Source organism: Oryzias latipes, chromosome 17 (assembly GCF_002234675.1).
Source record: "Oryzias latipes chromosome 17, ASM223467v1".
Classification (NCBI taxonomy): domain Eukaryota; kingdom Metazoa; phylum Chordata; class Actinopteri; order Beloniformes; family Adrianichthyidae; genus Oryzias; species Oryzias latipes.
The window spans coordinates 29,356,389-29,370,834 of NC_019875.2; the positions used below are offsets into that span (position 1 = coordinate 29,356,389).

General features: G+C 40.0%; 1 protein-coding gene across 4 annotated transcripts in view; it reads left to right on the forward strand.

The window, feature by feature from the left end:
• The window catches only part of atp6v1h (ATPase H+ transporting V1 subunit H), a 30,854-nt gene that overhangs the window by 3,690 nt on the left and 12,718 nt on the right, over positions 1-14,446 (forward strand). For 2 of the 4 annotated variants that reach the window (XM_004079441.4, XM_020711219.2), the window contains exons 5-11: positions 746-859; positions 2,301-2,405; positions 3,569-3,622; positions 4,484-4,581; positions 5,850-6,042; positions 12,969-13,147; positions 14,142-14,267. In XM_004079441.4, coding sequence (XP_004079489.1) covers positions 746-859; positions 2,301-2,405; positions 3,569-3,622; positions 4,484-4,581; positions 5,850-6,042; positions 12,969-13,147; positions 14,142-14,267 — 869 coding nt within the window. The remainder of the gene's footprint in view (positions 1-745; positions 860-2,300; positions 2,406-3,568; positions 3,623-4,483; positions 4,582-5,849; positions 6,043-12,968; positions 13,148-14,141; positions 14,268-14,446) is intronic. The other 2 variants (XM_011487061.3, XM_020711220.1) reach the window with 1 other exon arrangement.

Here is a 14,446-nt window from a genome sequence, read left to right on the forward strand (position 1 = left end):
TTAGAGGACAACTCAGAGATGCATGAATGGATCAGAAATACCACTTTGGGGTTGTTTATAGGGAGTAATGATCCTCATAAAACACTTTAAAGCTCACATATATGTATTGTTTTGATATAGGTTCTTTAAGTCATTAAGTTTCATAAAAATCAGCAGCAGATTTGAATCAAACGTGTAAAGTGGTTAACTTTGCAGCTTCCCTTCATCATCTTAATTCACTTTCCACCTTTAAAATAAAACCTGTTCCTATAGTTGTAAAGTCATAAAGTTTTCAATTTAAAGACAGACTCCCATCGTCTTTTGATGTTTTTTCAAGCGTTCGCAGTGGTCTTTTAAATATGATTATGCCGTTTTAACAAAAAAAAAAATACGGTGCTGTTTTTTTAGGACATAGTTTCTGCAGAGCGGTAGGAGTTTCCTCCGAGTTGTTGGCCGTGCCGTTGGATTCTGTAACACCTTCCCCTCCCTTTTGCTCCCACCCTCTCTAAAGAAATACTCTAAAATACAATTTTAATCTCATGTCCTCCATCGTCAGGATCTTTTTAAAGTATTATTTATGATTTTGGAGAAAACAGAAGGTTTTGCCATCACAGATGAAAACTTTTACTTTGTTGATGAATTAGGGAAATTAGCCTGATGAAGATTTGTTTTTATACTTTTATATTTGAAAAAAAGTCTTTTTAGAATATTAAATTTAATAATAATCCATCGTGGCCCTAAGACTTTTTCTTCTCCGGTCCTTCAGGAGAACCATCAGAGGGTGAACATCTTCTTTGACTACGCCAAGAAGACCAAAAACACCGCGTGGTCCTACTTCCTTCCCATGCTGAATCGTCAGGATCTCTTCACTGTACACATGGTGAGTTACTCACTGGACTGGTTGGTGCCTTTCAGCCACCATGAAGGTCAAAGACACATTTATCGGCCATAACATTAGAAGTCTGAACGTGTGACAGGAATATGGCTGATATTGAAGGAGTTATAACAGGTTTTCTAGGATGTGACGAGCAGCCATGTGTCAGAATTGGAGTCAAATCCTCTAGTGTTCCGTCTTTTAACCAAACCACTGTCTGAATGCTGCGGCACACTTTGTTGTTGGAAGTTTCCAGTTTGGCCTCAAACTCTAATTTATGAGGGTCGTTCCAGGACAAAGGGAAGGTGAGGAAAAATGGATCATTTAACAACCAAAGATTGACTCAACACATTAAAATAAGTTAAATTTGTTCTGTAAATAAATATTCAGCACATATCGCTGTATTTTTTTCACTTTTTTTTTGCAGATCTGCTTATTTTATTTTGCCCCCTTTTGAACTAGATTCCAGATTTTTGCCCCCAAAATAAGTAAAAGTTTAGTGCATAAATAGAAAATATTGACCCGTTTTGTGCATGTAGGCATCTAACCATTTCTCAAAGACGACTTTAAGTTTGTCTGGAGTCTTTTTTTGTTTATTTTTATGGAGTTTGACAAATCAGATCAATTTCTTGATTTGATTGGTTCTAACTTTTAAATCTCCTCACAATCCTTCATGGCTTTAGCACCAGATTATTTCTTAACCTTCTCATCAGAAGACGTTCTGAACCTCTGTGGAGAATCACCTCAACCGTTTTTTTGTTTTTTTTGTTTTAGCAAAGCAGAAACAAATATTTTCACACTGAAACCAGAATCAGAGCAAGATGGTTGCAGGATATTTGTCAAAGGAGCAAAGTTTTTCACATCAAATACACTTAAAATCTCCTTCTAAATGAGTTTAATCTAATAATAATTCAATCAAATCTATATACTGTGTATTCAGTATTATGTATGTAAGGATTCCTCCGTCCGTCTTTGACTGCAGTGCAGGCTTTAGTGAAGTATTCATTGAGAAATGCAGCCAGCCGGCTTCCAGCAGGCGGGCATAATGTCACCTCCAGTCTGAAACACTCCACTTCTAGCCCTTCGAGTGTCCCGCTGAGCGCAGAGTTTAAAATATGTCCTGTGTCTGGCCGTGCTCGTTTCCTAAAGCCAGGTAATTAAAAATACTTTAATGAAGTTTCAGGGGCAAAATCCATCTTTCAGTTTCTCTTTTTGAAGTTTTCCCTCAACTAATTAAACACATTCCCTCTGTTGCTCGAATATTGAGTAATTCTTCGACTATATTTGACAAACTTTGGATTACAGGTGTCTTTTATCGACACTAATAAAGCCAAAAGTGTTGCACGCATCGCGCCATGACCTGGGATTTGCTCCGATCTTGATTTAAATGTCTAAGGTTGCATGAAACAGGCAGAGTGAAGATAAAAGCTCCTCCTCTATGCTTCAGGCTGCGAGGGTCATCGCCAAGTTGGCGGCCTGGGGCCGTGATTTGATGGAGGGAAGTGATCTGAATTACTACTTCAACTGGATCAAGAGTCAGCTGAGCTCACAGGTACATGCCTCAGATCTTCATTCAGACATTGGCTGAGGAAACACTCAGGACCTTCTAAGATCTAAGTTCTGTTTGATCCTTTCTAGAGGCTTTGATCTTAAAATGACATATGAGAAACCAACACATCCACTTTATTCATTGGAGCTTTATGTTGGATGAATTTGTTTTTTTACCACTTCATCAAGTATATTGTGAATTTTAAGGGTGGGTTATTACTTCCACACTACTGATATGGTTTTGATTCACACGTTTAAAATTTGCATTATTTCATAGTTTGGTTTTAAAATTTCAAAGGAGATTATTGATGCTTACATTTGTTTTTGTTTTTTTAAATTCTTGCATTAAAAGTGGTTCAAAAGCATTTATTTTCCTTAGAAAAATTAAGTAAAATGCAAATAATTATTTTAAAGAAAAATATATTAATGATTACATTTCATTAGTTATCCTCTCCCCAGAAATTTCCTTTAGTTTTAATGATTTTTTTTAACCAGTTTTTGGGGGAATTTGACAAATTCTCATCATTTTATAGATCAAACATTTTCTAAAAAGCAAAGATTTTGGCTTGAAATATGTATAAATCTGCCTCCATAAAGATTCTCTGACAGCAACACTAAACTCTTGACGTTTTTGTCTTAAAAGGGTCTAAATGTATTCATAATTTTACAGCTTTAAGCTTTGAAATTATTCTCTTTTGACATTTTTAATGGATCGTAGTCTGTTGTTTGGGTTCCAGGAACTGCTGTCTGAAAGTCAGACCTTGAGATGGTCGAGCAGCAGCTGCTCTGTAGGAGTGGCTTAGTTTCAGCAGATGAATGCTTTAAAGAGTGGGATGACAAAATAGCTAATATTGATTCTTTTTTTTAAATTCCTTTGAGGCCCACTGTTGCATATTGATGCTGCCTGCTGAATTAAACAGAAACGACTCTTTATAGAGTCCGATTTGTGTCTGCTTTTTCAAGCGTTCTTCACATTTAAAGTGTTTTTTCTAAAACTACTTCTCAAAAATTGTTATCATCTCTCCTCCACAGACAGGCAAGGATTCATAAATGCATGTTGGTCAGATTTACAGCAAACACAGGATGGTGCTTTACCACTGCAGCCCAACTCAGAGGATTGTAAAGAACTTTGTATTTTTTTGTTTCTTTATCCTTATCTCTTGTTAGAATCTACATGGTTCAGGTCACGAAACAGGAGCAGGAACTATTTCCCCCAGTGATGTGAGTATGAGGGAAGCACACCTTCAGTTTTTCATCTCAGTCTGGCGCCTTCAGCGTTCCCCAAAGCGGAAAACCAGAAAACCACTGGGTTTGTGCGAGCAGCAGGCGCTGGAACCTCCCGTCTTTTCTGTCCTTTTCTTTTCCTGTCCCATCCTAGATCATTTTTAGCTGGCTGGCAGTATGATTGAGCCAATATAGAGAGCAGTCCTCATCTAGGCAGCATGGTGCTGGCCCCCTCTGGTTGGTCCTAAACCAACAAGTGAAGATTGCATGCCAGAAGCAGAGTCTTCGTAAAGCTGAACGCATGACGAGCGGCCTTCCTCGGCCCTTTAATGGAAGCCGAGCAAATTGAAACCACATTTGCACTGCAGCAAGCATTCCTCCATCTTATACACCCTGCTTTGCCGAGCGAAAGCACAATTATTCTGAGAGCCGCTCAGGAAGTCGTCCTTGAAAGCTATACAATAACATAATTTCCCTCTTCCCTGCATTCTCACCAGGTAATTACCGCTCCTGTCTCCACTGCCGCTGGACCTTTTGCTTTCTATTCAGCCTTCTTTTCAATTAACCAAATAACATGATCTTTTTCCTCCTGTCAGCTTCCTCCACTCTAATTCCACATGCCATTGTTCCGCTCAGGTGTGATGGACACTTTCCCCTGCTGTCGTGTTGTCTCTGGCATGTGTTTCTGATAGACTGCATGTGCACTGCCTCAGGTTTGATTCACCAAGGTGATGCAGCGTTTGGACCGATCCCTCTCCATCTGCTCAGTAACCAAACCATACTGACGTTTTCTGCTTGCTGTCCTGTTCTTCATCGCAGAGGTCCTTTCCCGTGTGAACTTGCATCTGTCTTTTGCAGAGCTCTCAGTATGTGCAGTGTGTGGCTGGATGCCTGCAGCTGATGCTGAGGGTGAATGAATACAGGTTTGCCTGGGTGGAAGCTGACGGAGTCAACTGGTAAGGAGTGGCGCTTAGAAGGAACATTAGAGAAACTTTAAAAACGCGTATTTTTAAGTTTAAAGAATGTCGTCTCCTCCAAACACATCTTTCTAAATGTTTCTTTTTTCTGCCGCTTAAAGACCCACTCCGATGAAAACTCTGTTTTTGCTGTTCTTGTGGCTTTTTTCTAATGATGGAGGACATATATGAAGAATTCTGATTTTAAAATTGTATTTCTGAGCATTTCTTTGTTCAAATCGTTGAGAATCGGGAGCAAATGAAAAAAGTGCCTTTTGAAAAAGATGGTATTTGCAACCTAGAATGTAAACTGTCATTTCTAGACTGTTTTACCATAAATTCCTGCCCTGATCAGGATGGATCACATCTCATAAATAAATCATCTGTGAGGATGTTTTCCAGTTTTCTTCATCTACTCATCATTGAGAGATTATGCTGTTCCTATAAGCAACATCTAAGAAAAAACCCGTTGTTTTCTAGGACATAGTTTCTGCAGAGTGGCAGGGGTTCATTAGAAATTCAGCTCCGAGTTGTGGGCGGGGCCATTGGGGCGGAGTAAGCCCACCCCCCCCTTATCTCATTGCTGAGAGCTCAGAGCATTGAGCTTGTGGCCCCGCCCAGTGTATTTCTGTCACAAATAAGCTCTTTTCCCTGCAGCATTTTGTTTTGTCTGCTCCTGATTCACAAAGATTTGAATAAAGAAATACAGTTTTAAGCTTAATTATCTTCATACATGTCCTCCATCATCAGAAAAATGCCACCAGAACTCCAAAAACAGATTTCGCATCAGTGGGTCTTTAAAGAGAATCTATGTTGGCGACAGCGTTTTATTTAATCAACTTCCTCCTTTAATAAAGCCGTATTTTTCATATAAATGTAGATATTTCCTTATTTTGTACCCAAATTTATTGCTTTGGTTAAATGTGTATTTATTTTATAACAAGGTTAAATATTAATGCAATACTTAATTAGAATACTATTAATAATAATTGGTGTACTCTTAGTAACGTTTGCTCGCCTGAACCCTTTCTTCGGACCAAACTTGAAAGCTTTATTGCTTCCTTTGGGAGGAAATTACAGCTGAAGATTCACGCTTTTGTCTTGAACAGCGGCATTTACAAACACACGAGTCAGACTTGGGTGTTGGCACACAAATGTCCTCCACAGTTTTTGCGTCCTAAGAGGAATCAGCCGGAATGAACAGGTGACAGGTTGATGCAGAACTGTAAAATCTGTGTTATTCCTTTGGATATCTTCCCCTCCTGAAGCATCACGGCAGTCCTGAGCAACAAGTGTGGCTTCCAGCTCCAGTACCAGATGGTCTTCTGCGTCTGGCTGCTGGCCTTCAGTCCTCAGCTCTGTGAGCAGCTGAGACGCTACAATGTGGTTCCGGCCCTGTCCGACATCCTGCAGGAGTCCGTCAAGGAGAAGGTCACTCGCATCATCCTCGCCGCCTTCAGGGTCAGTGGGAAACGGCTCACGTTTTGTTTTCAGCGCCTTTAGTGACACGTTTTACACAGAGAGATCTGAGACTTTTATCCCACATGTGTTGCCATGGTTTCCGTGTGCTCGCTACCACGCTCCCTGCATCCGTTCCCGCCACACCAGTGGATGATGAATGCCTCCCATCAATCCCATGTGTGCAAGAGTATTATCGATCAATCAAAGTCTATTTCGAGAGTGCTTTTTTATACGGATCATCTGCAGCAACACCAGCGTTAAAAGGAACCCATTTAGAAGAATCAACTTCATAAACGCTTGGAAATGTTAAGTTAATCCCGTCAAAACATATTCCGGGAAAGGGCCGGAACTCCTTCACAGACTGTTTAAGCACAGAGAGTTTCACTCTGTCAGACTACATTACCCAGAGTGCTCCAGTATTCCATCCAAAATAAGGTCAGGGTCATTTAATTAGCTTTGAATACATTTTAGTTTGTTAGATTTCCAAAATTCTTACTGAGATGCACCAACAACAATCAAATACACTGTGTATATTTGTTGTTTTTTAAATCATTGTTGACATTACCTACTACCACATTTGCTGCAGTGAGATGATCCTATGTTTTATGGGACGCCTTTTATTTTGAAAGGAAGTCATGAACCTCCGTCATGAGTTATAACTATTTGGTTGAATGCTATATAACATTCACGTCTTTGTTTTCCTGTTTCTCTTTCTTTATTCTAGTATTTTCTGCCATTTTTGGCGCTTAAGTCCTTCTCCAATTGTTGAGCTATTTCAGCCATTCAACTATTCAAATGTTCAGCGTTTTCCAGCTGTGACTTTTGGTCCTTGAAGTCCTTGAACTTTTCAAGATATTCCAAAGAGAAACCCTTGGTGCTGAAGCTCGCTGGTTTGATACCCAGCGTTAGCATTTTTCACAAAAATATCTTTTTTGTTTTTGGTCAACTTTGTTCATTTCTTTCTTTAGTTAGTTTTTGCCAATTATTAATCGGTTTGCAGGTGGATACATCCACGTCCACGTTTATTTCTAGGAGCATGCTTACAGGGACGCGTCAACCCCTCCACGGCTGCATGGGACTAAGGCTTTAGGTGTTGACGGCTGTAGACCCCTGGTGTTGGGTATTCCTGCTGGTTTTGCTCAGAACATGTGAGCCAAGTTTGTTTCTGAGTCTGTGTTTATGTCTCGTAATGAAATACTGACAAAGTTGAATGAATCGCCAAAGATCCACTATGAAGCGTTAAACTGTTCTTTTTAAGGACACAGACTGAAGGATTGAGACATCTGCTGCACTCGCTAAATATCTGCAAAAATGAGATTATGAGGTTATTTGCCAGCTTTAAAGGCTCTCTAACCTTTCAGAGTAAAATATATCCATGTAACCCTTGTGCTATCCTAGGCACTTTAACGTTGGGAGTTGGGTCATCTAGACCCACTAGACAGTGTTCTGAACCTTTTTTCTTCAATGATTTGTGATCTTCACTGGTGTCCATGGATTACATGAAATCTTTCCACCTTTGTCATGGTAGGGAGAACACCATGTGTATATATCATCATTGGCACACTAAACAATAATTTTTAAAAATGAAATATGAGTTATTTTTGCAGCTCATTTTCGTACCCTCCATCTCTGAGGCTCCGCCTTCCTCTCCTTATGGACGCCACCCAATTTTGTGAGCCGGCCTGGGCAACGTGTCTGCGTTTTATCCACGAAAACAAACATCATTCAAAGTTTTGCAAAGATGGATGTGAACATTGTGCATAGAATAGGAAAGCATTTAGTCGATCGGCGCTAGCTCCATGGAGAAAGTGGGTGTGTCTGTTAGCCTGGGGGCAGAACTGGCAGCGGACTCTTCCTGGAAGGGGCGGTTCCTTACTTTGTGATGTCACAATGTGACGCTTTCGTGGGTTGGGACTTGGGAGGGACTGATGCTCAGAGCAGAATTTAAGAGGGAAAACTCAAAAAATGCGTGATTAAAAAATCACTTTGGGGTTGTTTATAGTGAGGAATTAACACGATAATACATTTAAAAGCTCAAACAGTTGATTTGGCATGATAATAGGTGGTTTAATTCCTTTCCTCTTGCACCCTTTATTTGGATCAGAGAGTACTAAGCTTCTAAGTAGCTCAGTAAAGCTTCATCTTAAACCTTTGCGTTTCTGCTTTGAGGAAACGTTTGGGGTTCGGGGTGAAGCTGCGTCCGTCCCAAACCACCAGACAGCCTCGGCGGCCTGGCTCTCGGCTCAGCGCTGAGATGAATGCCCCTGATTACATGTTTGAAACATGAGGCGGCTGATTTCCAGACGCAGTAGTTCAGGCTTTGGTTGAGCGGGTGTCTGTCATTGACTCTGTGACCTGCACCAGGAGACTTGTGCGTGCAGCGGACTGTCCTTGACTGTCTTTTGGGCTGCAGGGCTGGTGGTCTCCAGATTTTATGCATGAAAAGTGTTTGCTGCTCCCTCATTAAAGAGGATTCATATCGAGCAGCGAACGGAGACTCTGAGCGACTTTTTTACCTGTTCTGAATCTTTGACGAGGAAGAGGAGTTACACCGAAGCATTTGTTTAGTTTGACAGATCAAGAAACCTCTGGGTTTTCCACAATTTCTTCTTTAAAACTGTTTTACTCGATCATGTTGTTGCCTATCCCAAATGTCCTAATTATGCAAACGATGCTCCTCACCACATGGGAATAGCTAAGTGACTTAAATTATCCACACCATCTGGACGCCCTTCATCATATTGTAGCTCTCATTCATATTCTTTGCTTTTTTTTTTTTAATGTCATTTGCTGAAGTCTTCAAAAGTGGGCGTCATTTCCTTTATTATTTTTAGCGATAAATTATCATTTTTGGATGAGGTGATTTAAAAACATGTTTAATATGTGTCCGTGGCGTCTTTAGAGTTGAGTCAAAGTGTGAGTTTCTCCCTCATCCCTGCAGCCGAAACCACTTTTCTCAGCGTGCGCATTTTTACTCCATTATGGTGTCAGACTTTTCCATATCTGCTGTTCACAAATGGCTTCTATAGCACGTCTCCTGGCTCGCTCTGACGCTCTCGACAGCTGACCTGAATCTGAAAAAATACATTTCACACCTCAGTACTTACAAAAAAAACCCTAAAGAACACTCAGATCTTAAATAAATGCATTTCTACACCTATAAACCTTGAAAATGTGACCCTATTTTAAATCACGGTAACATCATGGAGAGTTTTACTTATTTAAGCCAAGCCCAGAATCTAGAAGAGACTTCTTAGACATTAATACGGCAACTTTGTGGTAAACGTAGAAAGAAAAAAACAACAGTTATTGTACATTTCTAATGTTTTGTAAAATGAGCGTTAAACATTTTCAGCCCCACGATTATGGAGAGAAATTAGACTCAGTCGGATTTGTGCGTGCGTGATTCTTGATTTGTTCAATTCAATTCAATTCAATTTTATTTGTATAGCCCAAAATCACAACACCAGTCGTCTCGATGGGCTTTGAAGTAAAACATGAAATCAAAAGGATCACGAATACAAAGAGTTCAATAGAAAAATACTAAAATGAACTAACAAACTAAGCTATACTGGCATCCCTGCCCTTAGACCCCCCTTCGCATCTAAGGGCATTTGTGCGTAAATTAGGATTTGTGTATGCATATTCTTGCTTTGTGCGTGCGTAAATTAGGATTTGTGCATAAATTTGGATTTGTGCGTGATTTGTTACTCACATAATACGTTTTGTGTATAAGTTAAAAAAATATAAAATGAAAAAAATACAAAATGCAATTTACGTATGCACAAATTAAGATTACAACAGCTTGAAACTACTTACACACACACATCTTAAAAAAACACGCACGAATCCCTTGTTACGCACACACAAAGCCAAAGTTACGCACGGATCTACCGTGAGACTGTTTTCACGTCTCACAAATTCGTCCGTAAGTGCTGCGTTTAAATACCAGTGGAATGCTCGGTCATTAGAATTTTCCAGCCTTCCCTTCTAAACGTATCCAGACAATGACTCAATCAATACATGAAGACAGTAGACGTTAGTGTTGAACATAGAGGCTACTTACTTCGGGGCGTTGACCACCGAGATGGGCCGCCATTCTTCCCGTGACTCTCTCAGTCTGACTGCCTTTGTTTTTTCCGGAAGAAAAAAAAACAGTGCCCCCTACTGGTCGTTCCTATTACGCATTTTGTATCAATTCGGTGTCTCTGAGAATCAGTGGCGGTTTTTGATATGGGCGATGTGGGCGGTCGCCCAGGGCGGCACTTCATAGGGGGCGGCATTTGCCGTGCCCGATGCTGTGCAACTATATTCAAAGAGGCTACTTTATTCTAGGAGGAAGCTTTGCGCTTTTAATTTGAAATTGCTTCAGCTGCCGACACTTCACACTTTTAAATTGAAACATCAGACTCTTAAGAATGTCTTCATCCTGTTTCCTCTTCACACTTATGGTGCAAAAAAAAAAAAAAAAAAAAAAAAAAAATGAAATAACTCAGAGTGAAACAACATAAAACAGGCACATGAAAAGGAATTAGGCAGAACAAACACCCGTGCTCAACCCAATTTCAACAAAAGCAGGCAATGGGGATTATTTCCCATAATTCTTTGCTCTGACACAGCAGAACCGACGCACGCGTGACCACCGCCCTCTGCTGCAAGATGCTTGCGGCCACACCTCTTTGCGGTAGTCTTTGGAGCATAAGTCCAAAAACTCGAGAGGGGGGCGCAACTCGCCGGTGGCTGGCTGAATCACGCTAAGAGGTGATTGGGAGAATTTTCTATCTGACAATCAACTCTGGGCCGCAGCTGTGCCTTCCGTCATAGAGACCCTCCCCCTCCCCTCAGAGGGAAGGGGAGGGGGAGGGATTGTTACGGGGGGAGAAGGGAGGAAGCACCCAGGCGCAGAGAGCGAGAGGAGGCGGGGGCTTTAATAAACAAAACTAAGGACGCAAAACCAAAACCACTGCAGACGGGAGGCTAGAAACACTAAACACTCGAAACGGGGAGAGCAGACTAACATACTATGGACCAGCCCAGGAGAAAGGGAATGACAAGACTTAAATACATACAGACAACCGAGACACAGGTGAACACAATCAGGAAGGATGGGGAACCAAAGTAAAACTCACAACAAAAACGAAACAGGAAACCCTACAAAATAAAACAGGAAGTTAAACTCAAATCATGCCAGAACAAAAAGGAAACAAACCACAGGGGCAAAGAAACAGAAACCGTAACAGGGGTGCTGGGTGCAGACCATTTTTTATGGATTGAGTTTCTTTGGAGGATTTCTACTGTTGGTGTTGCACAAATTTAGGGAAATGCCAAATATTTTTGGAGTAATCCCACTGATGAATTCTATGATTTAGTCTTTTATGTTCTATAAGACATAAACATATTAAAAACAATACGTTTTTTTTTTAGATCTAATCCCTCTGATATGTTTCACAAAGACTCACTCAGGACGTCACACATTAAGAAATTATTGCTAAAAATGAAGCAGGAGTCCAGCTTAAAAAAATGCTCTAAAAAATGATAAAAGAGCAAAAAAAAACGGAAATATTTGAATTGTAATTTCTTATTAATATTTCCAGGCTTTCTTTGTTTTATTCTGCAGCATGTTCATATTTGTATAATTTTGACAGAATATATTTCTATGGAGAGCTAAGTATTACAAGTTATTTAGGGTTTAAGTTAACTTGTGTTCCTGTTTTTATTCATATTTATGTTCAAAAAGTTCAGTTTAAAAGGTTTAAAAGTTTAGCTTTAGTGTGTTCAGTAAATGTTTATCTTCTTCGGCCAAAAACCCTAAGCGTGTTTGACTGAGTTTGACCCCCCTGTAATACGAGTCTAGAAAATGCATGCATTTTTTTATGTAAAATTGCTAAAAAGAAGATAGGGAACACAACAGGATGTTGTCAAATTTTGTATGTGTGCGGTGCGGGGGGGGGGGGGCGCCTGTGGGGTTACTCGCCCAGGGAGTAAGTTAGTGTAGAACCGCCACTGCTGAGAATAATATACTTTTAATATATATATTAAAAGTGAACGTCATATTCTCAGATAATAATTTTTACTTTCCTTTAAAGTTTTTTAAAGCCCTGCTACACCCACTGAAGGAAATACGTTTAGAAGGGAAGGCTGGAAAATTCTAATGACCGAGCATTCCACTGGTATTTAAACGCAGCACTTACGGACGAATTTGTGAGACGTGAAAACAGTCTCACGGTAGATCCGTGCGTAACTTTGGCTTCGTGTGTGCGTAACAAGGGATTTGTGCGTGTTTTTTTAAGATGTGTGTGTGTAAGTAGTTTCAAGCTGTTGTAATCTTAATTTGTGCATACGTAAATTGCATTTTGTATTTTTTTCATTTTATATTTTTTTAACTTATACACAAAATGTATTATGTGAGTAACAAATCACACACAAATCCTAATTTACGCACAAATCAAGAATTACGCACGCACAAATCCGACTGAGTCTAATTTCTCTCCATACACGATTAACCTAACGGTCTCTTTAAACAGTCGCTACAATTAAACCTTATTTTTGCTTGTGTTTACGGAATTTTTTAAAATTTATTTATTGCCTTCAGGATTCAGTTTCCTATATTTAAAATAAGAAAGACGCACATTTTCCGTTTTGTATTTATTTAGTCCCCTTTAACTCTTCTGTTTAAGTTTGTTTCTAATGTTTGTCTCTATTTGAATTTCAAATAACTCAACTGAATGAAGCATTTTTTTAATATGTTGATTCAATAAGTCAAAGGGGAAAAACATATATGTTTTTCTTTGTCTTCTTTTTTTTCTCTGTTGTTTTCCGATTTTCAAATTTCTAAATGAGTCCATTAGACCCAGAGCATAACAGGAGGGTAGATGGAGTATTTTGCATTGAATGGATTGTGATGGCAGTCTTCACTCCGTTTCCAGAATCTTCTAGAGAAGTCTGCAGAGAGGGAGACTCGGCAGGAATATGCTCTGGCTATGATTCAGTGCAAAGTCCTGAAGCAGCTGGAGAACCTGGAGCAGCAGAAGTACGACGACGAGGACATCACGGAGGACATCAAGTTCCTGCTGGAGAGTCTGGGAGAGAGCGTGCAGGATCTGAGGTACTGCTGTTAGGGACAGCTCATCATCCACCTGTGCAGGTGTACCGTATTGGTGTGTTAATGATCAGCAAATACGTCCTGAACCTTAGTCTCGTCTCCTCTGACATCTGATTCATCTTAACATGTCTTCCTCCTCTGAACATCGCCAAACCATCTCAATCTGTCTTTTTTTTTTTCTTTACCTTTTTCTCAATGTTTAAGTTGAACTTAAACATTAAACATCTCTACTTCCTGGCTTCCTCACACTGCCATCACTAATGAAACCCAAGGATCTCCAGAGTCCGGACCAAACCATCCTCTGCTGGAGCTCTGGCCACGCCTCTTAATGTTTAACCTAAAATGCTCCTTTCTGTCGTCATGATAATAGCTAAGGAATAATTTATGGATTCTTTTTGAGAAAAAAAAAAAGGAAGTTGTTTTACTTATTAAATATCAAATGTCTGCAATCATATAGTGACTGTTTTTGATTGGCAGGTGGGTGGACCAATAGGTCAACTCAACATTTACTTTGTCCAACCCCCTTTTTCAGCACCTTGTTGAGCACATTCTGCCGGCTTCATTTTCACTGTTTAGAGTCCTGTGGGTGAAATCTAGTACATTCGATTCTATGACGGATATACAGTAGTCTATGATGCTATGGAAACATGAATGGGGGGATAACACCCTCTTTTGTTTTGAACATCATGAAGAGCACAGTGCTGTCATGCTAAGGAAGCAAACTCTGTCCCCATGAGGGGAGATTATTTTTATGAATCTCTAACCCTTGTGCGATCTTGTGGGGTCCAGATGACCCAACTCTGACCCAACCATTCCCAATGTTAACGTGCCTTGGAGGCACGTAAACATTGGGAATGGGGTCATCTGGACCCCACAAGATGGCACAAGGGATAAATAGACTGAAAACGTGAATGTTTTTAACGGGTGTATTTTTGATGGACCGTCTCTCATCTCTGCCCTTCGCTGGTGGTTTTTGTTTCCCTGTTTTCCCTCACAGCTCCTTTGACGAGTACAGCTCTGAGCTGAAGTCGGGCCGGCTGGAATGGAGTCCCGTCCACAAGTCGGAGAAGTTCTGGAGAGAAAATGCTGTGCGGCTGAATGAGAAAAATTACGAACTCCTCAAGTAAGACAGAATATTCTGCATTGCTTCTATTATTTCCCTTTTTCTTTACAACATTTTCACAGTATTTTCAAATGTCTTGAAATCATGTGTACATAAATATAGATAAGAGAATCTACACAGATTATTTACTGTTAGATAATAAAATGTATGTTTTGAAACCAAAATCAAATGTAAAAAAA